Genomic DNA, 27617 nt, shown 5'->3' on the forward strand with positions numbered 1-27617 from the left:
CAAGCGTTGCATCCCTCCACCGCTGATCTTCCTGCCTACACCTCTCATCTCGAGTGTTCCTACTGTCTTCACGTTCACTGGCATCTTTCCTGTAACTTGATACCACGTCCTTCCACTCATTCAGATGAGCTCTTTCATTGCGGGTCACTTCCATGATTTCCGAGAACATTTCGTCTCGCGTCTTCTTTTTCCTCCGCCTTATCTGAGATAGCCTTCGGGATGGAGTAGGGAGACTTGAAAAATGTGCAGCTGCATGAGGGAGGGAAAAAAGGGAGAGAAGTATTTAAAAAGATACATTTTACAGAACAATGGTTATACTCTTTCACAGTGAACAACACTATTCACATTACATAGCACATGTGATCTCACTACAAGGTCGCATTTTGCATCTTAATATTGAGCGCCTGCGGTTCTGGTGTTGCAGATCTCACAGACGCAGGCCCGGGCATCAGAATTCAGCTTGCATGAGGCCATGGTAAGCCACTGTCTTTTGGCTTCCGCAGCCTTCATATACACGGTGCCCTCCTTTCCCAAAAACCAAGCAAATCCGGTTCAGTGATGCTTCTTTCCTGTTAACATGCAGCAGCAGAAGCCACCACCCCCTCCAATTCTGTGGGATGATCGCTTTACCCCTCCCCCCACCACATGGCCGGGATCATGGAAGATCACTGCTAATCACCCCCTTTCCCCCACCTCCACCGTGTGGCTGGTATCAGGGAAGATCCCTGATAGCCAAACGTGAAAAAGCTCAGCACTATTTCCCTCCCCCAGCTTGGCTACATGCAACGAAGGATTTCTTTTAAGCAACAGGCAAACAGCCCAGTACGAATGGCCATCTCTGTCCCCTTACTTAAATTCCTGAATTTCAACCACGTTACCATGAACGATATCACTCTCCTGAGGATAACACAGCGAGATGAAGAACGGATGTTTCTTGAATGCCAGCAATCACCGGGACCATACACAGCTAGGCTTTGTCATGCAATGATACCCGATTACTTGCCACATGCATGGCGTGGTAAAGTGTCCTACCATGGTGTACGGAACAAGGCTGCCTTGCCCAGAAACCTTCTGCAAAGGTTTTTGGAGTACCTCCAGGAGCGCTTCATGGAGATGTACCTGGAGGATTTCCACTCCATCCCCAGACATGTTAACAAACTTTTCCAGTAACTTTACTGGCCGTGAATGCATCCCAAGCCCTCATGGCAAATCAATCATTAAAAAACGCTTGCTTTTAAACCATGCTTTATATTTACAAAGGTACACTCACCAGAGGTCACTTCCATGGCTTCACTGTCTGGGCTAGTGGCTTGGGAGGACTGGGAGGGTAATTCCATCTGGGTCACAAAAAGCTCCTGGCTGTTGGGGCTAATGGAGTGCTGTGTGCGCTCTGAAAGGTCGTCCTCCTCTTCCTCCTCCTCATCTTCTCCCTCCGCAGAATCCTCAGCCATGGTTGAGATTACAACCCCCACCTCGGAATCCACGGACGGGGTGGGGGAGTGGTGGCGCAGCCCCCAAGAACTGCATGCAGCTCAGCGTAGAAGCGGCATGTTTTTGGCCCTGACCTGGACCTTCCGTTTGCTTCTTTGGTTTTCTGATAGGCTTGTCTGAGCTCCTGAACTTTCACTCTGCACTGCACTGAGTCCCTGGTATGGCCTTTTTCCATCATAGCCTTGGAAATTTTTTCAAATATTTTTTCATTTCGTCTTTTGGAACGGAGTTCTGTTAGCACTGAATCCTCTCCCCATATAGCGATCAGATCCAGTACCTCCCGTGCAGTCCATGCTGGAGCTCTTTTTCGATTCTTAGGAGACTGCATTGCTACCTGTGCTGATGAGCTCTGCGTGGTCACCTGTGCTGATCAGAGCTCCATGCTGGCCAAACAGGAAATGAAATTCAAAAGTTCACGGGGCTTTTCCTGTCTACCTGGCCAGTGCATCGGAGCTCAAGTTGCTGTCCAGCGTGGTCACAGTGGTGCACTGTGGGATAGCTCCCAGAGGCCAATACCGTCGATTTGCAGCCACACTAACCCTAATCCGATATGGTAATACCAATTTTAGCGCTACTCCTCTCGTCGGAGAGAAGTACAGAAACCGATTTAAAGAGCCCTTTATATCGATATAAAGGGCCTCGTAGTGTGGATGGGTGCGGGGTTAAATCGGTTTAACACAGCTAAAATCGGTTTAAATGCATAGTGTAGACCAGGCCACACAATTATTATCCACATACACAATTATAGATTTATTTGCAAATGGATTAATGGCATAATGTCTTTCTTTTTGTTATTTTTAAATATATATTTTGTGGCTGCACAGTGCATTTATATTTAATTTTTTAAGCAGGCTTTTAATTTTATTGTTTTTTATTTTGGGGCCTTTTTTGTTACCCACACCTTGTGGTTCATGGGCTTTATTACTATCTGATTAACGTTAAGACCCAAATCCAAAATGCAGGAAACTCATTTTATTTTTGCTTTTGACATAAGCAAGACAAATACAGTGATTTTCCCAGATATTTTTTAATAGGTAAAATTTACCATTTTTTACCAGGATTGCAAATTTTTTTTTAATCTGGGTGGAATTTTTTTAAATTATGCTTCTAATTTTTAATGGGAATATTCAACTCATACCTTATATTATGTCCTTTACCATATTAATAATTTATATTTGCATTACCCCAGAGGGCACCAACAGCCTGCAAGAGGCAGAGGTGGTCCTTTTTTTGGAATTGCCACCCTATCCTGTATGGAATTTAGCTGATTTAAGGATACCCTCAGAGGTGTTGATAAATTTTTAGGTGTTGCCCCTCTGCATTTATTTTATTTGCACTATTAGGAACTCCTACCCCTGTGCCAATTGCTTTTAATATGTCCCTTTTTGCCTGGTCTTTGCGGGGTCTGGGCACATTATGAAGATTAATTTAATTTTTTTTAGCCCCTATGTAATGACTGGGGACAAACTTTTTGCAGTGGGGTTTGATTGTTGAGCTATTTGCTACAATAACCTTTTTTAGAGTGTAGGTTGGATTAATTACTAATTACTCTTTTACATTGCTCTGAACTACATATGCCCCAAGCAAATTGATAATAGGTGGTTTTAGAATTTATATTTTTATACCTTTTATTTCATGGGGGGGTTGGAAGAGATTTTTGTATTATATTGGGCTGCAAGTTAATAATTATTTTATTAAGGCATTACTTAATTGAACATTTTTTATTATAAATTTTTTCAGAACTTCAAAGTGCAGGGCAAGGGAACTTTCCATTCCCCTTTTGCTGTTACTATTTGCTGTTTTGCCTCCCTCAGACCTTTTCGACCAGTGTTTGGGGTTGAAAGGGATTCTTTCAGCCTAAAATGAACTGGCTTTTCTCCCGGAACTGTCTGCTTCGGGATTTCACTCCACAAGTGAATGCACTTGGGCTTACTACAATTAAATAACAGCCTGTCAGTTCCCACCCAGCAACAACTGAACCCACCTGCACAACCTCCAATTCCTCCCACTAACAAATCTGCTCCCCCACTAGCCTCTTGTGCATACATGATGGTGCTGTTGCCACCGAAGTGGTAGGGATTCTCATAGTCACCAGCATAGACCATTTGTAACCCAAAACATGATACTTTGCCAGTTCTTGCTCATTCCCACGCTAATATTTAAGCTTTTTAATTTTAACCCTGTACCATGGTTCTTTCTTAGTACAGCTTCCATACCCCTCTCAGTAGTTGCCAGTTGCAGCACAAATGGCTATCCCACCCAGGGATATGCTAAAGCTGGAGCCTGAACCAAGGCCTGTTTTAAGTGGATCATGGTTTCCTGCTGCAGAGGGCCCCAGTTTTGTTTTACTCCCCACCCCCTTTTTAATAATTTATGCAGTATGGTTGCCTTTTTTGAAAATTCCTTAATAAAATTTTGGGAGAAATTAATCATTCCCAGAAAGGATTTAAGAGCAGTTACATTTGTGGGAGTCTGGAGTTTCAGAATCAGCCCTCCTCTCTGTTGGTCAGGGGAATGCCCCTCTTGTCTCAGAGTTACTCCAAGGTAATTTAATTGTTGGGAGCACAATTGGGCTTTTGGGGGGCTTACATTAAATCCCAAACTTTAAACTTCTTGAACTTTTTGTAACGCCCTGTTTAATACCTCTATTTTTTTTTCCTGGTCTAAGTGCAACCAGGATATTATTTACATAAGAAATTACACTGTTCTTTTTAGGCATTCCATTCCACATCTTGATTACACGGACATGACAAATAATAGGGGCACTGTTCCAGCCCATGGGGACCCCAGCATAACACAACTTGAAAGGTAAAAGCAAATCTGTAATAGTTCTCCTGATGTAAAAGGACAGCAAAGAAAGCACTGGCCAAATCCAAAACTGAAAACCACGGGGCCCTTCCTACAACAGAGGCCATCACCTCCTGATGCTTAGCCACTATGAGGGCCATCGGTGGCGTCACCCGATTAAGGGGGCAGAAATCAACTACCAGGCTCCAAGTTCTCCCATCACTTTTAAGGACCAGCCAAAAGGCAGCATCATTGGGGCTTGAATGTTCCACTAAAATCCCTTGGCTTAAAAGCCCATCAATTGGATACCTATCTTGCTTCTGGGGTAGGGACTCAGGGGCTATAACTAGGATTTCTGCCTTAATTTTATCATATTTTATTTTATTTTTGACCCACACCTACCAGTGTGTTTTTGCAATTGCTAGAACTTCTGGGGGCCATGTGGACCGCTTCCTTTTTTTAGATGCCTTAAGGGCTGCTATCTGGTAGCTTGCTGAAATCTCCACTGGCTCCCAGGGTGTGCCAGGAGGCATTTCCCATAGGACCCTTTTAGAAAATCAACCAGCACTCTTAAATTCCCTTAAAATATAAATGCCTAGGATCCCTTCTCTTCCCAAATCCATTAAGCCAATTGCCTTTTTATTTTTCTTTGTCCCATCAAATACAAAATCCTTCTGCAAAAGGGAACAATGCCCCCTGCCTCATTAAATTCCTTAAAGTCTTAACTCCATCCAGAGGTCCAAACAGGTTTTTATTCTGGGTATGTATTAAGGAGTAAGTGGCACTTGAATTTAACAACAAATTCTGTCTGAACACCCCTCCTTCAAAATCCACCATAAACCCCCGCCGCCCATCAATGTCCAAATGTTCCACTGTCAGGGGAGCCCAGGATGAGACAGTGGAAGGCTTACTCGGGGTCTTCCCTTTGTGCACAGCCAACCTTAACAAAAGTTCTGGGGTGGGCAAGCCATTTATTTTTTCCTTTGGCTTATACCTTAAGAGTCATTTTTAAAATTTCTACCCACCAGGGATTAGGAGCTCTAACTAGGGGCTTGAAGGGCCTGTCTCCCTTCTCTTTCTTTTCTTCCCCTTTGGCCCTTGCCTTCGTTTAGAGCAGGGGTAGGCAACCTATGGCATGGGTGCCAAAGGCGGCGTGCAAGCTGATTTTCAGTGGCACTCATACTGCCTGGGTCCTGGCCACCAGTCCAGGAGGGTCTGAATTTTAATCTAATTTTAAATGAAGCTCGTTAAATATTTTATAAACCTTATTTACTTTACAAACAACACTAGTTTAGTTATATATTATAGACTTATAGAAAGAGACCTTCTAAAAACGTTAAAATGTATTACTGGCACGTGAAACCTTAAATCAGAGTGAATAAATGAAGACTCGGCACACCACTTCTGAAAGCTTGCCAACCCCTGCTTTAGAGTTTTGTTTTATGCGGAGGCACAGCTCCCCTTTTGGCCATGAAAATAAATAGTAGTCTTTTTGGCCTGATACTTTTTTGTTAATTTACTACTTTTTTAACAACTATTTTTATGGCAATAATTAGAATCAGTAGCAGTTAACATTCCTATTGCTTGGCAATCACATTTTCAAGGACAGTAAAAATACTTCCAGTTGTGGCATTAACCATTAACTTATAAAACAAAACACACAAAAATGCAAAAGAAAAAAGAAAGAGCAGGGGAGGGGGGAGTGAACGGGGGAAGGATCGTGGAAAAAGAAAAAGTGGAAGAGTAAAGTAGAGTTATGGAGAAAGAAGAAGCAGAAAGAGGGAGAGAGATGGTTGCGGAGAAAGAAGTGGGGGGGGACACGTAAATGGAGGCATGTAAAGAACCACTTCGGAATGAAGAGAAACCTAAGCCTAGAAAAACTTCAAAATACAGGCAACAACAAATCTAATAGACTCAAGAGAAGTGGAGCTCTCTGGGCCAAAGCATCTGGGATCCTTTACCCTAACCCCTATACTGGCTCTCAGAGGAGAGTAGGCGTTGCCACCACATTTGCCGGAGTTAAGACCGGGGATGCCAGCTATCCTTGCCAGCCATCCCAAGTCTATTCTGTGGTTTAACAGGCCAACTGATTTCCCTGCTGCCCTGACCTGGTCAGGGGAGAAGGACGTGATCTCTACCCGTTCTTCCCTTCCTTGGTTTAGTATAGAGGCTATGGGCAAGGGCTTCCGTAACTCTTCCAGTGTTTCAAGCAAAGGATCATACAGGGACTGCCCAGAAGCTCTTGGAGATCATCCTCATAATCATAATAGGAAGGATACAAGCTAGGGTCCTTCTCTGACCCATCCCCAGACTGTTACTATATAGGCTTGTTTGTCAGCCTGGGATAGGATTTTGGGTTTGACCTTTGACACGCTTGTATCTTTACTAATGCGTGTGAACAAAGAAATTGTGTGTGTTGCTCCTGTCTGGCCAGATGGATTTGTTAGTATAATAGGAAGAGGTAAGGGATAGAGCAGTTAAAGTGTTACAGGGTATGGTGGGAGTGTAATATATGAGCACACTTTAAGATTGCCTCAACCCCATCTCAAGGCAAGGTCAAACAACCAGTGGGGGGGAGGGCAGCAAATGGGGATGGGAAGGGTGGAGATATATATAAATATATGTATATATATAAAATAAAATTAAAGATATACCTATCTCCTAGAACTGGAAAGGACCTTGAAAGGTCATTGAATCCAACCCCCTGCCTTCACTAGTAGGACCAAGTACTGATTTTTGCCCCAGATCCCTAAGTGGCCTCCTCAAGGATTGAACTCACAGCCCTGGTTTAGCAGGCCAATGCTCAAACCACTGAGCTATCTCCCCCCCCCCCCAAAAAAAAAAAAAAAACTCTACAAGACCAAAGAAATGCCTATTCCTTGCACAACCTCACTCATCACTCCTCCCATGGAATGCAAAAGAGGTGGGACAAAGACCCCAGACCCACAACCCCCCAAAACAGAATATGACCATAAATTGTAAGGGGTGGGACTGTAGGCAAGCATTGCAGGTATATTTGGGCCTGCTATGAAGAAGGAGGTGGAAATGGGGACACAGGCAATGCTCTGCAGTGTCAGAACTGGGATGGGGACATGGGGTAAATGCTCTGCAGTGTCAAAAGTTGGAAACAGAACAGACTCTGCTGGTGTGTACAGCTATGGACATGCTTGCTTGGAACCCTAATAAACATTGCACTTGCCTGCACTTTGGAATTCCGGTCTTCAGCTTTCTGTCTGCGTGACAAGAACCATGGAGGGGGTGAAGGGAAAGCACAGACTACACACAGACTACAACTTCTCTAACCACTGTCACTATTCACTTCTGCTCTCTCAACATGGCTCTGAGAGCACAACCTTGTCTTTTACATTCCTGTGATCTGCCAGGGTCTTATCCTGGGATTCCTTTAGTAATGCTCTAATCCTGCTTCTATCAGTCTGCTTTTTAAATCTAAATACCTCCTGTTCCAACCCATCACACACACACTCTCATTGTCACACACCTGCTTCTGCAATGCCACTATATTTGCTGTCTGAGTCAGGTTTGTTGCCCAGAGGGTCTGACTATCGTCTGACTACTTACTTTTCTATCTCAGTTTTATTTTTCTTTAACTCTTCTACTTCTGCCTTTAACTGATCTCTCTCTTTCTCTACTACCATTGTTACCATGTACTTACAGAGCTGCAGGAACACCGCAGGGATGATGAAGACTCCAGGCTTCCAAAGACCATTCCCATGCTTCTATATATCAGTCAATCTCTTTCCCAAAGCCATTTCCAATGGTTCTTCCTTCCTAGATGTTCCCTTTCCTTCTGACATAATTTCTCACTCGACCAGGCCACCAGCTTGAGCCCTGGGTCCCAGTAACGGAATGTATATGTAAATTGACTAGCGGACTATGACACAGGGAAATTACAGGTTTCTACACTGCCCTGCCGTCCTTCTCTCTTGCACAGCAAACCATTTGTACCAGCTGTCCTCTCCTCTCCACGTCTCCTGGCAACTGGCTCACCAAATCTGTTACCATGCGGTGTCAGGAACAAATCAATGGGGACATAGCTCCTCTGTCTCATAAATGATTGGTACAAACAAGAGTGCTTTTACTACTTTTTTACTTGGTTTCAAGCACACACACACACACACACACACACACACACACACACACACACACACACACACACACACACACACACACACACACACACACACACACACACACACACACAGTCGCAGAAGGTTCAGAGCATCCCAAACTTTTATATTTACCCAAAGTTTGAAATGGTTATGAGGAATCAGCAACCAGTCTTCTCTCCAGGGGCCCTCCTCCTGTCCAGCTGCAGAGGAGTTTAGATGCCAGATCCTTACCCAAAGAAAAGCTCTCTCGACTGCTCCAAAGTTTATTATTTGCCTAATTTTTTTTATAGTTAACTTAAGCAAAGCACATAACTCATAGTGACCCCTAGTGGGCCACTAATTTTCCTAATTTTAGCAAACTACTCATTTTTTATTATTAAAATATGTTTAGTATTTTTAGTTATAACAACAATAAAACTTATATATTACAGACACTTAACCAAGTTGACTGTCCAAACATTCCTTTTATTTTTATGGTATATTAATTTTTTGGTTAATGTATTTCATTCTAATTAGCAAAACTCCAAACAAGGAGCTTTTAACCTTGCCTTTCATAACCTAAAATTATTTCCAGCTATATAGTATTTAGTTTCCAGCTATCAATAGCTAAACACACAAAAATGAGTAACTACAGTAATATCAAGTTCTGGGATACATACAGTAATGTCAGATTCTGAGGTTACACATTGACCGGGATAGGAAAGCCTGACAGGCCAGTGGATGTTGACATATAGAAACTGGTCCTTTCAGAACCATAAACTCTTGAGTTTGGAGGGGACCAAGATGAGTCCCCCACTCCAAGGCAGACACATTCATCACCAATACCAGCAAAGGTTGAGGGCAAACAAAGTGAATGCCTGCACATACACTGACCGGGTCTGTCCATCAATCTAGAGAAGTCAATACTCAAGAGGGCACATTCAGGATTGAGTTCAGATGGTGACATCTTGGCAAAAAAGAAACAGAGGACAGTCAGCTTTAAAGATTCCTGAGATGCAGTCTGGCATACCTGACTATGTGTATGCACAAGGCCATATGCCCCAGGAGCCTAATGCAGTTTTGAGCTCCTGTGATTGGGTGAGCCTTGAAATCTGCAACAAGAGATCAAATTGTTTGGAACTTTGTGTCTGGAAGGAAAGCTCTTGCGAAGAATCCAGTACTGCTCCTATAAAATCTGTCTTCTAAACTGGACAAAGGAGAGATTTCTATTAATTGATCAGTAGATCCAGAGCTTCAAATGTTGACTGGATGGGAGATACACACTGACCAGTACCTGAGTCCTGGACCAGCCTCTTAGACTAGCCAGTCTTCCAGATAAAGATAAACTTGAACTCAGACTCCTCAAGACTCAGCTATCACCGTCATACGGTAAAGACCCGAGAAGCTGCTGACAGGCTGAAAGGCAGCATGGAGAAGGGCTAATGAGAGTGCCTCACTACAGATATGAGATACTTTCTGTGACCTTGATAAATCACCACACAAAAAAAGACACCTTTTAAGCTGCGGGCAGCATACACCAGCCTTCAGGATCCAAAGAGGGAATAATGGAAGCCAGGGTGATCATGCGAAACTTAATCTTTGTGAGATATCTGTTCCGCTGGCATAGGTCTAAAATTGGTCAAGACGTCCCTTTGCTTTTGGGATTAGGAAATAGCAGTAATTTCCCTCTTGAGAGAGCACGGAATATCCTCTCTGCTATAGCTCCTATACGAAGGAGAGAAGGAAGCTCCTGGAGGAGAAGCTCCTTGTGACAGTAGTCCCTGAAGAGGAACAGGAAGGGATGGGCAGAAATAAACTGGATGGTACATCCCACTTCCACAGCGCTTAAGATCCATCAGTCTGAAGTAATCCAGGACTATGCACTGAGGAAGCGGTAAAAATGGCTTGCAAACATGAGGGAGACAGAATCTGGCATCCTGGAAAGTGAGGTGGTGTCATCAACTGACCTATCAAAACATCTGTTTAGCACCACCTGGCTGTTTAGATGGAGCAGGCATTGATGCAGATGCAGGAGGAGGAAGTGGTCTACTTCTATATCCCCTACTTTTTTTATTTTGCAGGTCCTAACAAGGAGCAGGGGCAGAGTAACAGTGGGTCTGCTGCAGGTAAAAATGTTTCCTGGACAGGGCTGGAATATACAATCCCAAAGACTTTAAAGCTGCCCTAGAATACTTTAGCCATGGAGCTTGGAGTCTGCTTCCACCACAAAAATGAAGACTCTACAAAAGGCAGGTCTATTGTTTGTTGCACCTCTTGTGCAAGCCCCCAGGCCTGCAGCCAAGAGCTCTTGTGCATGGAAACTGCAGAAGCCATGATGATCCTAGGAGCTGAATCTTCTGCATCTAGTTCAGCCTGGAGGAAAGTTCTCGCTCCAGATTTCCACTCATCATATAAAGAGGAAAACTCTATTCTAGCATCCTCCAGCAGTATGTCACTAAACTTTAATATGAACTCGCAAACATTCCAACTTTACAATTGTAAAGTCCCAAAAGCACCTGTTGGCTGGCAATTCTGAGTTGTAACCCCATATTAGAATAAACTTTTCTACAAAATAAATCTAGTTTTTTAGATCTTTGATTTGAGAGTTTGCCCTGGAACTCCCTTTCATTGGCCGCTGACACCAAAGGAGAAATGGATCGGGGGGGGAAGGGTAGGGAGCATAGACATTCAAATCCCTGGGAGGGAACATAATATTTACATTTGGCCCTTTTTGAGGTTGGAAAATGGGATGAAGGAATCTGTCAGAGTGATTTAATGGACTTCAAAACTGCTTCATTTACAGGTAAAGCTACCAATATCAATAAGGCAGTGGGAGGATTCCTTAATTTCCTCCAACTGGATCCATGAACCTGAGGCAACACTCTTCAATAACTCTTGGCAAGCTTTATAATCATCCGGAGGATGTGAGATGCCTCCCACGGAAACTGCCTCATCAGGAAAAGAGGAGGATGAAGCCAGCCTAGGTTGAAGCTATTCCTCCTCTGCTAGCTATCAAGCAGGATCCTCCTGAGCCATCTCTTCCTGCTCCACAATGAGCCTGGTGCCAGGGTCAGGAACAGGCGGTGCCTAGAAAGTAGACTTCCCTATCACAGAGCAGGAACACTTCACGTATGACCTAGAAATCAGGGAGGATCCTCATGGGTACCAAAAGGGCCAGTGGGAAGACCCAGTGATTCCCTGACCACATGCCTGATCCTCTTCCAGTTGGAGGATCTCAAAGCAACCTATGGAAGTAACACGTAAGTGGGGAGTAGTGTGACTGGCCAATCTCCAAATCAGAGCAGTACAAATCACCTTCTGTTGACCAAGGGGGAACTGCTCCTCATGGTGTCAGAGACTGGTGCCGAGCCTGCAAAGAGTGGAGAGCAGCCAACACTGCAGGAATCCCATTCAACAGTATCAATGGGCGTGACGTCTGAGGCAATGGAGGTTGTTGTAGTGCCAACTACAGCACCAACAATACTGGTGACCCTCTGTCTGCCTGTATCAGGGGCACGGTCTCCCGCAGTGCCAAGGACATCGTCACAGATAGGTTCCGCAGATCTCTGCCACAAATGCCTCTGATGTGGTCGGTGCCAAGATGGTCTCGGATCCCTGTGGTCAAGTTCAGATGCCCCTTCAGGACCTGGATTTGACATTACTTGCCTCAGGGCTGGAATCAACATTGCTGGCTTTGGACCTGCCAAAGAAGAGTGCTTGGATTTTGGCTGCACTCTACTCTCACGCCTATGCTTAGAGCAGGGGTAGGCAACCTATAGCATGGGTGCCGAAGGCGGCACGCAAACTGATTTTCAGTGGCACTCACACTGCCCAGGTCCTGGCCACCGGTCCAGGGGGATCTGCATTTTAATTCAATTTTAAATGAAGCTTCTTAAACATTTTAAAAACCTTATTTACTTTACCTACAACAATAGTTTAGTTATATATTATAGACTTATAGAAAGAGACCTTCTAAAAATGTTAAAATGTATTACTGGCACACAAAACTTTAAATTAGAGTGAATAAATGAAGACTCGGCACAACACTTCTGAAAGGTTGCCAACCCCTAGCTTAGAGGATTTTGATGCCAGAGACCTTCCTCTCCCAGTTGTCTGTTTAGAGGTCTTACATCTCTTTTCAGATACTGGAGAGGGTGAGCACTGCCAGGTAAATGAAAATAAAGGAGTTTATTTGCACAGATAAAATGTATATCTGTATTTGGCACAACATTTATTAGCCTAGTTTTCAAGATCATTACCATACTGGGGGAAACAGACTTTGGATATAAGACAAAGAAATACGCAGTTCAACACATAATACACTTGCTTTGTATAGAATGTCTGGAGTGTGATCAGCACTTTTTACAGGCAAATTCTACAGACATTTATCTACAATGAATTTTCAAACCTGTGTCCGAATAGTATGGTAACTCAAAAGCACAGCTCAAGTCAGTTTAAATGGAACTATGTATTATTACCTGAAAAAAATGTTTACAATTAAGGTAAAGTCACTGGAGTAGTTCTGAGGGGGAAAAAAAGAAAAAGAAAAGACCCTAAGTGCAATAGCAGTAGTACAGAAAGTGGCTCAAGTGGGCTTCAGACTGCAACCCTGTAATTCATATCCTGCACAAAGCATTTAGTTTATCTAATAAATAAAATTGGAATGGAAGGGGTTCTGGGTAATGCCTGGAAATAGAAAAGTCTATTCTAATCTTACCTTTGAGTCATATGCTGACTGTTTTATTACTTCAGGTGCCATCCAGAACGGAGTTCCCACAAAAGTATTTCTCTTTATCTGTGTATCTGTTAGTTGTCCTGCTACTCCAAAGTCTGCCAATTTTACCTCTCCTTGTTCAGACAGCAAAACATTGGCAGCTAACAAAGAAAAAAAGGCAGTTTAAAGGTTTGATGTTTCAAAGGTTTTCCTTATCTCTACTGTTTGAACATTTAACCAAAACTATGTTTTTAAAAATGATTAAATAACTTACCCTTAATATCTCTGTGGATTTTCTTTTCTGAATGCAAGTAATCGAGTCCTTTAAGTATCTCTCTCAATATTGTAGCAATCTGGATTTCATCAAGACAACCAGGCTCTAACTAGGAGAAACATGCAAGAAATATTTGTAAATAGTTGTAAACTACAAATTTCAGAGATGAGACAGAAATGGTAGGAAAAATAAACTAAAAAGGCGAAGTTCAAAGAATTCATAGAAACATAGGGCTAGAAGAGACCTCAAGAGGTCATCTATGCCATCCTCCCCTGTGCTGAGGCAAGGGATACCCTAAACCATCCCTGATAGGTATTCTTCCAAACTACACCTCGCTTGGCAATCTATTCCAATACTTAATTATCCCTATAGTTAGAAAGTTGTTTCTAGTATCTAAGCTAAACCTCCTTTGCTGCAGATTAGGTTGATTACTTCTTGTTCTACCTTCAGTGGACATGGAAAACTAATTTGCACTAATGAATGAGATAGATGTATTGAATTAATGAAACTTGAAATGCTAATAAAAATAAGGCTAACATCAAAATGTATTTTATTCATTTCTCAAAAGCAGTCTAGTTTTAATTATTTATCACACCTTTAAATGCACTACTAAATGTACTTTAGTATATATTACGTAATTAAATTTGAGTAATAAAAGAGATCATTACAGCATCAGCTATTACAATCTTAGAACAGAAGACTGGCCATACTGGGTCAGACCAATGGTCCATCTAGCCCAGGATCCGGTCTTCAGACACTGGCCAGTGCCAGGTGCTTCAAAGGGAATGAACAGAACAGGCAATCATCAAGTAATCCATCAAGTCATCCACAGCTTCTGGCAAACAAAGGCTAGGGACACTCAAAGCATGATGTTGTATCCCTGCCTATCCTGGCTAATAGCCATTAATGGACCTTTTCTCCATGAACTTATCTATTTCTTTTTTTAAGCTTGTTATAGTTTTGGCCTTCACAACATCCCATGGCAACAAGTTCCACAGGTTGATGGTGCCTTATTGAAGAAGTACTTCCTTTTGTTTGTTTTAAATCTACTTCCTATTAATTTCATTGGGTGATCCCTAGTTCTTGTTTGATGTGAAGGAGTAAATAGCATTTCCTTATTCACTTTTTCTACACCAGTCAAGATCTTATAGACCCCCTGTCCAAGGTGAACAGTCCCTGTCTTTTTAATCTCTCTTCATATGGAAGCTGTTCCATACTCCTAATCATTTTTATTGCCCTTTTCTGTTCCTTTTCCAATTCCTTTTTTTTTTTTTTTTTAGACAGGGCGATCAGATCTGAATGCGGTATTCAAGATGTGGGCGTACCTTGCATTGGTATAGAGGTATTATGATATTTCTGTCTTATAATCTATACCTTTCCTAATGGTTCCTAACTCTGTTAGCTTTTTTGACTGCCACTGCACAGTGAACAGATGTTTTCAGAGACCTATCCACAATGACTCCATGATCTTTCTTAAATGATAACACCTAATTTAGACATTATCATTTTGCCTTTATAGTTGAGATTAGGGTTTTATAATCTGTATTACTTTGCATTTATCAACATTGAATTTCATCTGTTATTTTGTTGCCCAGCCAGCCAGTTTTCGGAAATCCCTTTGTAACTCTTCACAGTCAGCTTCGGACTTAACCTTCATGGAGGATAAGTCCATCAATGGCTATTAGCCAGAATGGGCAGAGATTGTGTCCCTAGCCTCTGTTTGCCAGAAGCTGGGAATGGGCAACAGGGGATAGATCACTTGATGCTCACCTGTTCTGTTCATTCCCTCTGGGGTACCTGGCATTGGCCACTGTTTGAAGACAGGATATTGGGGTAGATGGACCTTTGCTCTGACCCAGTATGGCCGTTCTTATGTTCTTGAGTAATTTAGTATTGTCTGAAAACTTTGCCCCCTCACTGTTTAACCCCTTATCCAGATTTTTTATGAATATGCAGAACAGCACTGGTCCCAGTACACATCCTTGCAGGACCAAGCTATTTACCTTTCTCTGCTGTGAAAACTTACTCTCTGTTTCCTATCTTTTAAACAGTTACTTATCCATGAGAGAACGTTTCCTCTTATTCCATTACTGTCTACTTTGCTTAAGAGCCTTAGGTGAGGGACGTCGTCAAAGGCTTTCTGAAAGTCCAAGTATACTATGTCCACTGGATCACCCTCATCCACATGTTTGTTGACCACATCAAGGAATCACAGAATCATAGAAGATTAGGGTCGGAAGAGACCTCAGGAAGTCATCTAGTCCTATCCCCTGCTCAAAGCAGGACCAACCCCAACTAAATCATCCCAGCCAGGGCTTTGTCAAGCCAGGACTTAAAAACCTCTAAGGATGGAGATTCCACCACCTCCTTAGGTAACCCGTTCCAGTGCTTCACCACCATTCTAATGAAATTGTTTTTCTTAATATCCAACCTAGATCTCCCCCATTGCAACTTGAGACCATTGCTCCTTGTTCTGAGAACAGCCTAGCTCCATCCTTTTTGGAACCCCCCGTTCAGGTAGTTGAAAGCTGCTATCAAATCCCCTCTCACTCGTCTCTTCTGCAGACTAAATAAACCCAGTTCCCTCAGCCTCTCCTCATAAGTCATGTGCCCCAGACCCCTACTCATTTCCGTTGCCCTCCGCTGGACTCTCTCCAATTTGTCCACATCCTTTCTGTAGTGGGAGGCCCAAAACTGGATGCAATACTCCAGATATGGCCTCATCAGTGCCTAACAGAGGGGAATAATCACTTCCCTTGATATGCTGGCAATGCTCCTACTAATGCAGCCCAATATGCCATTAGTCTTCTTGGCAACAAGGGCACAGTGCTGACTCATATCCAGCTTCTCGTCCACTGTAATCCCCAGGTCCTTTTCTGCAAAACTGCTGCTTAGCCAGTCAGTCCCCAGCCTGTAGCAGTGCATGGGATTCTTCCGTCCTAAGTGCAGGATTCTGCACTTGTCCTTGTTGAACCTCATCAGATTTCTTTTGACTCAATCCTCCAATTTGTCTAGGTCACTCTAGACCCTATCCCTACTCTGCGTAGTGTATCTACCTCTGCCCCCAGCTTAGTGTCATCCGCAAACTTGCTGCATGTGCAATCCATCCCATCATCCAGATCATTAAGGAATCATTAAGGAATTCTAATAGACTGCTGAAGCATGATTTCCCTTTACAAAAGCCCTTTACAAAGACTCTTTGCTGTGGGGAGAACCAATTTTTGTGTGGACTAGATAGAAAGCTTGTCATTCTGTGAAGTGTGTTTTAGCAAGGTTCTATTGTATTTAATCACAGAAAATATACACATCTAACACCCACAATGCAAGATTGTTTCAAAGGACATACCTAACAACCCTGCTGGGGAAGAGGGAAATTACATTCAAATCTCAATGAGACTACAGACAGGGTGCTTTGTTTTTTTTAAAAATGTGTACACTAAGGAACAAATGTAAGAGCACCATGAAGAGCCAGCAGACAGTAACAACCTTCAGTCATTCATATTCTACAGCTGACTGAAGGTCAGAGTTTTGAGACGAAAGTTTTCATATCTTATTACTAACATCCTGAGTTATCTAGCCTTTTTGCACATGAACTTAACCTGATGTCATCTCATGGAAAACGTATTTTAATTCATATATGAACACAAACATTTTCTTCTAACTACTTGGAATTTCTGCATGAAAACAGGGCTTTTGTTTCTTAATATATCTGGTTATGCCACTTTATTTCTCTACTGAAGCAATAATCTTGTTTGACAGCATAACTGCTATAGCAATAATGATGTCACATTAGGATTTCAGGTGAATTATGAACAGCAGAAACATTCCAAAAATGCATTAATGAAATTTTAACTAAGTTTACTAAATTAATGACGTTCATAACCAGTTTACTTACTAAATCCAGAGCAGAGCCTCCACCAAGGTATTCCATTATGATCCATAATTTTGTATCCTGCAAAAACAGAACAGATGAAATTAGTACCGTCACACTTTAGTTTCTTTCACGATTTGCTTCACTCATTTTGCTGCAAAATGAATTCATTATTACAGTAAAGATGTAATGGCACAGAATTTCACTAAACTATATAATCTGTCATGGCAGAAAAATACTGCTCCTGCTCCACATTTTTATTTATTTGACGATAACATGCACTGACTTCATTGCATTTTATTCATTTTTTTCCATCTTAGATTTTACAATCCTTATTTCCAGACACTGTCTTGTCCTATATCCTCTAGAAACATAGGAACTGCCATATCTGAATATACTAGTGGTCCACATGAAGTACTCAGGTATTATGTCTCCATAACGGCCAAATACAGATGGATCAGAGGAAGGTGTAGACTCCTTATATTGCCACAGTATACCACTCAGGGGAGTAGGAGATCTCTCTCTAATTCAAGCTAATGAAAACCATCTGATGCAGAAGGGAAGCCCTAGCTAGTTGAACTGTATATATAAAGAAGAGTATTACAAGTGTCTAATCCCGTGTTTCTCAACCTGATAAGTAGGGGGTACAGGACAGAAGAGAGGACTCATGAACAATGAAAATGAAACAATACAAATATGCTCCAGAGGCTCAAGTGAAAGCAGTTCATGGTTTCCCAAGAGTCATGTACTGTCCCTTCCTGCTCTTATAACAGTCCTTAATGTAGTTCATTGCAGAAGTAGCTAATATTCTCTGACAAAAAGAAAAAAAAAAAACTTAGTTAACACTGATTAAAGGTGCCCAGTGGTATATTTTGCCTTCCCAGAAGAAGTTGCTCACCTTGTGCAATAACGATGGTTCTTTGAGATGTGTGTCACTATGGGTGCTCCACTGCAGGTGTGCTTGCATCCCTGCACTGCTGATTGGAGAACTTCGGTAAAAGTGCCAGCACAGCCTAACCCCCGAGTTCCTTCTTCATGGCAGAGTCATTGACAAGAACTCTGAAGCAGAGGGCAAGAGGGTGGGTTGTGGGTCACCCATAGGGACACACATCTCAAAGGAACCTTAAATACTGCATAAGGTAACTTTTTCTTCAAGTAGTGTCCCTATGGGTACTCCACTGTAGGTGACTCCTGAGCAATATCCCTACCAGAGGGTTGGGGCTTCGGACTCGGGTCAGTTACAGATGATAATATTGTGGAGCCGAAGATGGCATCAGAGTCCCCAGTGACTGCATAATGTTCTGCAAAGGTGTGGACTGACATCCATGTTGCCGATCTACAGATTTCTGAGACAGGGACATTCTAGAAGAAGGTGACTAAGGAGATCGGCCTCGGGAACTGTGTGCAAATACAGTCTGGTGGGGTCATGCTAAAGATCTGATATCATCTAATGCAGTTTGAGACCTATTTGGAGAGTCTTTGAACTATATTGCTTAGTCCTTAGATTTTTCTGCAATTAAGAGGAAAAGTTCAGGGGATTTCCTGAAACCCTTCATCGTATGCAGGTAAAAGGCTAGGGCTCTCCTAACATCTAGTGTGTGCAATATAGCCTCCCAGTAGTCGTGATGAGGTTTGGGGTAGAAATTTGGAAGGTGAACCAACTGGTTTATGTGAAACTGGGAGGTTACCTTAGGGATGAATTTTGGTTGTGGCCTGAGCATAACCTTGTCCAAAAAGAATACTGAGAGAGTGCAGGGCAAAACAATGTGCAATCAGAGCTGCTACTTCTCCTAATCTCCTAGGTGAAGTGACTGCTGTCAGGAAGTCCATTTTCATTGAAAGATATGTAAACAAGCAGGTGGCCATAGGTTTGAAGGGAGGTATAATGAGGCCTTTCAATACCAGGTTTAGGTCCCACATGGGAGTAGGCAGTCGGGGTTGTGGGAAAAGGTTTACTATACCCCTAAGGAATCATTTAGTAGTTGGGTGTGATAGCACTGAGTATTCCTCTATTTGATGGTGAAAGGCTGCTACAGCCGCTAGGTGGACTCTGAGGAAACAAAGATAGTACTGAATTTTTTTTTTTAGAGTTAGGACATAGTCTAGGATCTCTGGAAGAGTCACAAGTATTAAACAAATTTGTTGGGAGATACACCAAATTTGAAACCTGGACCATTTAGATAGGTATGTCCAGCATGTTAAGTACTTTCTAGTATGTAATAACACCTCTTGTACCGCCTTTGAGCAGGAGCTCTCTGTATGTTTGAACCATGAAGGAGTCACACTTTGAGGGGAAGAATCCTCAAGTTGGGATGTAGGGTGCATCCTTGGTTCTTCGAGAGGAGGTAAGAAGTGGATTGGAGAGAAATTGGTGGGTATGGCGCGAGTTGTGACAGGGAAGAATACCAAGTCTGTCTTGGCCAGGCAGAACTAATCAGCTCCTTCTCCTTTTAATAGGACTTTTGACAGTAGAAGAAATGGAGAAAACGCATAGATGAGGTCCCTGCTCCAGAGGAGAAGGAGAGCATCGCCCACGGAGTGCTGTCCTATGATCGGGATCACTAGCCTGGACATTTCTTGTTCAGGCAAGTGGCAAACAGGTCTGTGGTCAGTGTTCCTCACTGCCTCAATAGGTTATGAAGTTCCACTGGGTTTATCACCTACTTGTGATCATGTGGGAATTTTTCTACTGAGACTGTCCATTAACAAGTTTTGAGTGCCTGGAAGGTAAGTGGCTGATAGTATGCCATCCTGGGAGATACACCAGTTCCATAGTCTCACTGCCTCTGCACAGGGAGGGGTGATCTGACTCCCCCTTGCTGATTTATATAGTACATACATGCTATGCTGTCTGTCAGGACTCTTGTGTGTGATCCCTTGATCAGTGGGAGGAAATGGGCACAGGCATTCCTGACCACCCTTAGTTTGAGAAGGATGATGTGGAGGGATATCTTCACCTGCCTTTTGTCATGAAGTCGTTTATATGCACCTTCCATTCTATGAGGGATGTGTCAGTGATGAGAAGAAATGATGGGGAGGTTTGTGAAAAGGGGATCCCCTTGCAAACATTTACAGGGTCTTTCCACCCATCTACAGAATTTTTTACTCCTGTTGGGGTAGTGACAGACATTTGTCTAGCTTGCCTATCTGGTCTGTAAACTGAACTGAACCAAAACTGGAAGCATCGCATGTGAAGTCTGGCATGTGGTATTACCACTGTGCTCGCTGCCATATGCCCCAAGAGTTGTAGGCAGTGCCTGGCTCATATTTGTGGGCTGTCTATATGAGTGTGACCAAAGTCAGGAATCTGTGTAGAGGTACATAAGAACGTAAGAATGGCCCTACTGGGTCAGACCAAAAGTCTATCTAGCCCAGTATCCTGTCATCCGACAGTGGCCAATGCCAGGTGCCCCAGAGGGAATGAACAGAACAGGTAATCATCAAGTGATCCACCCCTGTCACTCATCCCCAGCTTCTGGCAAACAGAGGCTAGGGACACCATTCCTGTCCATCCTGGCTAACAGCCATTGATGGACCTATCCTTCATGAATTTATCTAGTTCTTTTTTGAACCCTGATATGATCTTGTCCTTCACAACATCCTCTGGTAAGGAGTTCTACAGGTTGACTGTGTGTTCTGTGAAGAAATACTTCCTTTTATTTGTTTTAAACCTGCTGCCTATTAATTTCATGTGGTCACCTCTAGCCTATTAATTTCATGTGGTCACCTCTAGTTCTTGTGTTAGGAGAAATAGTAAACAACACTTCCTTATCTACTTTCTCTACACCAGTCATGAAATTATAGCCCTCAATCATATTTCCTCTGAAAAGTCCCAGTCTTATTAATCTCTCCTCATACAGAAGCCATTCCATACCCCTTATTATTTTTATTACCTTTTTCTGAACCTTTTCCCATTCCAATATATCTTTTTTTGAGATGGGGCGACCATATCTGCACACAGTATTCAAGATGTGGGCATACCTTGGATTTATATAGAGGCAACATGTTTTCTAGCCTATTATCTATCTCTTTCTTAATTATTCCCAGCATTCTGTTTGCTTTTTTGACTAACACTGCACATTGAGTGGATTGTTTTCAGAAAACTATCCACAATCACTCCAAGATCTCTTTCTTGAGTGGTAACAGCTAATTTAGATCCCATCATTTTATATGTACAGTTGGGATTATGCTTTCCAATGTGCATTACTTTGAATTTATCAACATTAAATTTAATCTGCCATTTTGTTGCTGTCACCTAGTTTTGAGAGATCCTTTTGTAGCTCTTCGCAGTCTGCCTGGTTCTTATCTGTCTTTAGTAATACTGTATCTGCAAATTTTGCCACTTGACTGTTTACCCCTTTTTCCAGATCATGTATGAATATGTTGAATAGGACTGGTCCCAGAATAGACCTCTGGGGGACACCACTATTTACTTCTCTCCATTCTGAAAACTGACCATTTATACCTATCTTTTGTTTCCTATCTTTTAACCAGTTACCAATCCATGAGAGCACCTTCCCTCTTATCCCGTGGCAGTTTACTTTGCATAAGAGCCTCTGGTGAGGGACCTTGTCAAAGGTTTTCTGAAAATCTAAGTACGCTATATCCACTGGATCCCCTGGGTCCATATGCTTGTTGACCCCCTCAAAGAATTCTAGTAGATTAGTAAAGGGAAATCATGCCTCACTAAAACCATGTTTACACTTCCTCAACAAATTATGTTCATCTATATGTCTGACAATATTGTTCTTTATTATAGTTTCAACCAGTTTGCCTGGCGCTGAAGTCAAGCTTACAGGCCTTTAATTGCCAGAATCACCTTTGGAGCCCTTTTTAAAAATTGGTGTCACATTAGCTATCCTTCAGTCACCTGGTACAGAAGCTGATTTAGGAGAGCTTTGGCCTGTAAGGAGTCGAGGTTGGCGCCTATGAATTCCAGGCGCTGCACTGGAGTGAGGGTTGATTTCTGGGTGTTGATCTGTAAGCCCAATTCTGTGAATAAGTCTATTGCAGATTAGTGACTCGGCGAGCCTATTGGAAGGACTGGGCTCTGAGGAGGCAGTCGGTACAGGTAAATCATGATCCCTTGGGAGAACAGGTGCACAGCCAGTACTAAGAGAATCTTGGAGAATACTCTCTGAACGGATGATAGCCTGAAGCGGAGTACTCTGTACTGGTATGGGGTCTTGTCCTAGGATAAATCTGAGAAATCATCTGTGGGACAGTAGGACTGAGATTTGGAAGTAGGCGTCTTGAAGGTTGAGGCTGAAAACCAGTCTCCCTGTCCCAATGCTGGAATAATTGCTGCTAGAGTGACCATCTTGGATTTTTGAGCTTTGATAAACTTTTTGAGTGTTCTGAGGTCTAGTATGGGTCTCCAACCTACCTTTCTCTTGGGTATTAGGAAATAACAACCTTTGCCTCGCAGATACTGAGGTACTGGTTCTATGGTTCCTAACGGAGGAGACTATCTCGTGTCTTAGTAAACTCATGAGAACGTTCCCTGAAGAGGGACGGGGAAGTATGCTGTGGAAGGGGATAGGGAGGTAAAATGGATGGAGTACTCATTGCAAACAAACAATCTCCAAGACCAATTGGTCTGATGTTATGCATTCCCAGGTGCTGGGGAACATTGTCAGATGGTAGCCAAATGGGAAGGAAGTGGTGGTCAGCTGCAGCAGTTGGCGGGAGTGGTTTACCGTCACCTCGACCAACACATCAAAATTGGAAGTTAACAGTTGGGATATGGAAGACTGCCGGCCAGATGGTTTATGCCTAGAGAACTTAGTTTTCTTTCTCTGTGGTTTGTACTGCGGACTGAAATTTCCTCTTTTGTCCTGACATGTAGATGCCCAGTGAGCAGAGAGAGGCATCTGTTTTCTCCATGAAGAGTTGAGGGCCTTCAAAGGGAAGGTCTTAGATGGTTGACCACACCTCTTTAGGGAAGCCCAACAGGTGTGGCGGTGACACACGTTGGCTAACCACCATTGTGAAGATGGATTGGGACAATCTTCGACTGTGTCAAGGGCAGACTGTAACCCTGTCTTTGCCACTAGTTTTCCCTCTTGGATGATGGCTTTGAACTGGTTTTGGTGTGACCAAAGCAGCTGATGAATAAAGTTAAGTTTTGAATAGCTGACGTAGTCATATTTCACCATCAGGGCTTGGTAATTGGCAATTTGAAACTGTAGCATGGCCGAGGAATAGGCTTTCCTCCCAAAGAGGTTGAAACACTTCCAGTCTCTGTCTGGGGGAGTGGATCTCATTTGGTGTTGACGGCCATGACAATGGAGTTGGGTGGAGGGCGGGAGAAGAGGAATTCTATCTCCCTACTTGGAACAATATTTTTTAATCAGCCCTCTTGGAAGTAGGTGCCACCAAATGCTGGGGTCTACCATATGGTTTTTGTGGGGTCCAGGAGAGCCTCAATAATAGGGAGGGCTATTTTAGAGAATAGAGTCATAGACTTTAAGGTGAGAAGGGACCATTATTGATGGTCTAGTCTGATCTCCTGCACAATGCAAGCCACAGAATCTCACCCACCTACTCCCACAACAAACTCCTAACCTATGGCTGAGCCACTGAAGTCCTCAAATTGTGGTTTAAAGACTTCAAGGTGCAGAGAATCCTCCAGCAAGTGACCCATGCTGCACACTGCAAAGGAACATGAAAAACCCTCAGGGCCTTTGCCAATCTTCCCTGGAGGAAAATTCCTTCCCGACCCCAAATATGGCAATCAGCTAAACCCTGAGCATGTGGGCAAGACTCATCAGCCAGACACCCAGGAAAGAATTCTCTGCAGTAACTTAGATCCGCCCCATCTAACATCCCATCACAGGCCACTGGGCATATTTACAGCTAATAGTCAAACACCAGTTAACTGCCAAAATTAGGCTATCCCATCACACCATCCCCTCCATAAACTTATTAAGCTAAGTCTTGAAGCCCTTTTACCCTCACTGCTCCCCTTGGAAGGCTGTTCCAGAACCTCACTCCTCTGATGGTTAGAAACAGTCATCTAATTTCAAGTCTAAACTTCCTGATGGCCAGTTTATACCCATTTGTTCTTGTGTCCACATTGGTACTAAGTTTAAATAATTCCTCTCCCTTTCTGGTATTTATCCCTCTGATATATTTAGAGAGAGCAATCGTTTCTCCCCTTAGCCTTCTTTTGGTTAGGCTAAACAAGCCGAGTTCTTTGAGTCTCCTTTCATAAGACAAGTTTTCCATTCCTCGGATCATCCTAGTAGCCCTTCTCTGTACCTGTTCCAGTTTGAATTCATCCTTCTAAAACATGGGAGATCAGAACTCCACACAGTATTCCAGATGAGGTCTCACCAGTGCCTTGTATGAGGTGTGTAGTATGTCAATGAGCTTCTGACGGGAGTCCCGGACTTCTTCTAATGGTATCTGTAGTGTATCTGTAACTCTCTTCGCCAGCTCCTAGAAAAGCTGGACATCACTGGCCAAGGACCATGGGAGAGGTATGACAGCTCGTCTGGTGAGGAAGAGGCTATGTTGGTCCTCAGCACCTCTTCTTCAATGCCACCCTCCTGTCCCTCCACAATCTCTTCTGGAAGTTCCAAGGCTCTAGATGCCATAGCAGAGGGGAAGCATCTTGGGGGTTCACAGGTGAGGCTAGAAGCCCAAGAGGTGTGGGTATGATGTGCAGGCCAAGGATCCCAGCATGGCCACTGGGATGATGGTGCCTATAGTTGGCTATACCATGGTGGTAGTGGGGCTGTCTGGAGATATGCTATGGGGTCATCTTGGTAATGGGATCAGGAGAGGGGTAATGAAACAACCTACTCTGGTTTGCTGTCCGAGTCTGCACTAGAGAGTATGGGTGCATGGCAGAACAGCAGAGAAGACTCCCGTGTTAGTGGAAAACTCTATGCCGAGGTCCCAGTACCAAGAAGAGGAGACATCGGTATGTCAGATATGTGGATTCTCTCAAGTGCTGGAACTCCAGTGCTACCAACTGACTCAGTGCCACTGGAAATACCAAGGGGGTTGGAGATCTTGCCCGCACCAACTGTTCCAGTGTTGCATGGGGCATCAGTGACTGTGTTGATGGTACAGCGTGTATTGGCAGCATCTTCTTAGTGGAGTGCTGGCTCCTGTCTTTGTCCTCTGGTGCTGCTGACTCAGTGTCTGTGTGCATTGGTTCCTGAGGCACGTCAGTGGCACCTGCCATTCCAGATCTTTATGAGCCATGGGTACCAGACTGGGACTGTCTTGGTTCCAACAGTACCAAGGATACCGATCATGCTGGAGACCATTTACGACTGACTCAGGGTTCACTGTGGGAACTTCCTGCTCTCTCTTTTAATGACTTGTGAGAGGGGTCAGCAGCTGATTTCTTCAACCTACAGTCCCTGGATGATGAGGACTGTGGAAAAGACTCACTTGTGCCAGGTGACTCTCAGCGTGGGTCCGGGAAGGGTTGGAGGGCTGCCTCCATGAAGATGATCTTCTGTCTCAACTCCCTGTGTTGAGAGACCAGGGTCTGAGCTGCTGGCAGAGATCACACTACGGTGGAATGTGGCCTTCCTCAAGGCAGTATATGCACTGGGAGGCTTTGGGGATGACCCAAGGGATGACCTCTTTGCAAGAGAGGTACTTTTGTAAACTGGGCATACCTTATTAGGGAAAGGGTCTCCACAAAAAGGTGAGTAAATAAAGTCTTTGTTGTTGTTTTGTTTGGGAAGAAAGCAGAAGAAGGAGGTACAACTAAGAATGGAGAGACTAACTATAAAAAAGCAAAAGAAGATAGTGGTCGTGAAGGGATTGCTAATAGTTTGTCTCTAGCCAGGGGTGGTTGAGAAGGATCTGAGGGGGTTAGCCCGTGTGCGCTGCCTAGCCTTATGCCAGGGTACAAGGAGAGACAGCACATATGTTGGCCTAACGGACACTGTACCGAAGTTCTCTGATCAGCAGCGCAGGTACGCAAGCACACCTACAGTGGAACACCCATAAGGACACGACTCAAAGACGAATATCAAGATAAGCAAAAAAAACTTCTGAAAACCAAGAAATGAAGAGCTACGGTACATGTCCACACAACTGTAACTCTTTCCCATGGAGCTGGACTTAGCCACTGGGAATTATTGGCATGCACTCCAGCAGCATTCACTACACAGGTGTAGCTGTATTAAGTGGTGGAGCGATTGGCTGGAGCAGCTTAAAGAGCTGTGACTGCGAGATACGGTGATCTGGCGGGTCTGTGCTCCTTCAAGAGGGATATTAGCCCCTCTCCCTGACCCATGTGTGTGACCAAAGAAAAAAGATTCATGTGTATGTTGGGAGACTTAGTATGCCTTACTTCAGCATTACATTGTGCAGCTCTAAGGAGTAGCAGGACACAGAGGTCTTCCTGCCATGAGGTCTGTCAGCAATGCTATTCTATTCTATATACGTTTACATACTACACTTATCGTAGAATGTGAGCGCCAGTCAGTAATGCTGCATTGAGCAAAGTGACTACGTAACAGCTATGTTTGTTCTCTCATCCTCTCTCCAGAGGAAGATGTGGGTTTAGTGGAGTGTCTTGTTTTTGTAGGGTTTTCAGGATTTTTTTGTTTGTTTGTTAAATATGCCTGTGGTTATGGTTCAATAAATACACCTGGTTTTATCAGAGAAGGCAAGGTCAAAGACTGGTGTGCCTCTCCCTCTCCACCTTTCTCCCTCAACACCCCCGACAACATAGAGCTCCTGCCTCAAATTTCAAGATGGTCTTCCCTTTCCAGTCCCATTAAGCCATTAGCACCTTAGAAGCCAGGCATAGACAAAAAAATAGAATCTGTGAACTTAAAGAAAAAAAATTGGGGGGGGGTCTATATTTCATGGAACCTCTTGATCCAAGAGACCCAAAATTTGGATCTCTAATCTAATCCCAAATCCCCATGAGAGAGAGCAAGTTCTAATAAAATTTGAATAAGCATGAAGATTTTAGGGTACTTAAAAGCATTGTCCTTTAAAACAGAAAAATCATCTTAATTTTAATTGTAGTGACTTGGAAAGTTGCTCTACACATTCACCTGCAGCATAGGAGGCTATGAGAGGTATGAAGTGGCCCATTCATCTCAGTGTGATATTCTCATATCAACGAGAACACCTCCCTGGAGGCGAATGCAGCCAGAAACAATAACTCTGCGATGGGTGAACTGATCCATTCATCTCAGTGGGTGTCCTCATCTTGCCTCCACAGTGCTTGAGAATCTCTGAGATGCATCAACCATGTCTGTTCTCAGCTCTTCACCCTAATCTCAGTAATGTGTTCTTGCTACATGTTCCCAGCATGCCTGTCTTCCACTCCCATCCAAAAGGATAAACGCTTTTTCCAGTGCAGGGCAGGAAGAGGGATTCAGA

At 43.4% G+C, this 27617-nt stretch overlaps 1 protein-coding gene across 1 annotated transcript in view; it reads right to left on the reverse strand.

Moving 5' to 3' along the window:
- Positions 1 to 27617, reverse strand: part of STK24 (serine/threonine kinase 24) — a 123450-nt gene that overhangs the window by 34901 nt on the left and 60932 nt on the right. Inside the window, 3 exon segments of the mRNA XM_030567737.1 lie at positions 13105 to 13262; positions 13376 to 13484; positions 17271 to 17327. Coding sequence (XP_030423597.1) covers positions 13105 to 13262; positions 13376 to 13484; positions 17271 to 17327 — 324 coding nt within the window.

Source organism: Gopherus evgoodei, chromosome 1 (assembly GCF_007399415.2).
Source record: "Gopherus evgoodei ecotype Sinaloan lineage chromosome 1, rGopEvg1_v1.p, whole genome shotgun sequence".
Classification (NCBI taxonomy): domain Eukaryota; kingdom Metazoa; phylum Chordata; order Testudines; family Testudinidae; genus Gopherus; species Gopherus evgoodei.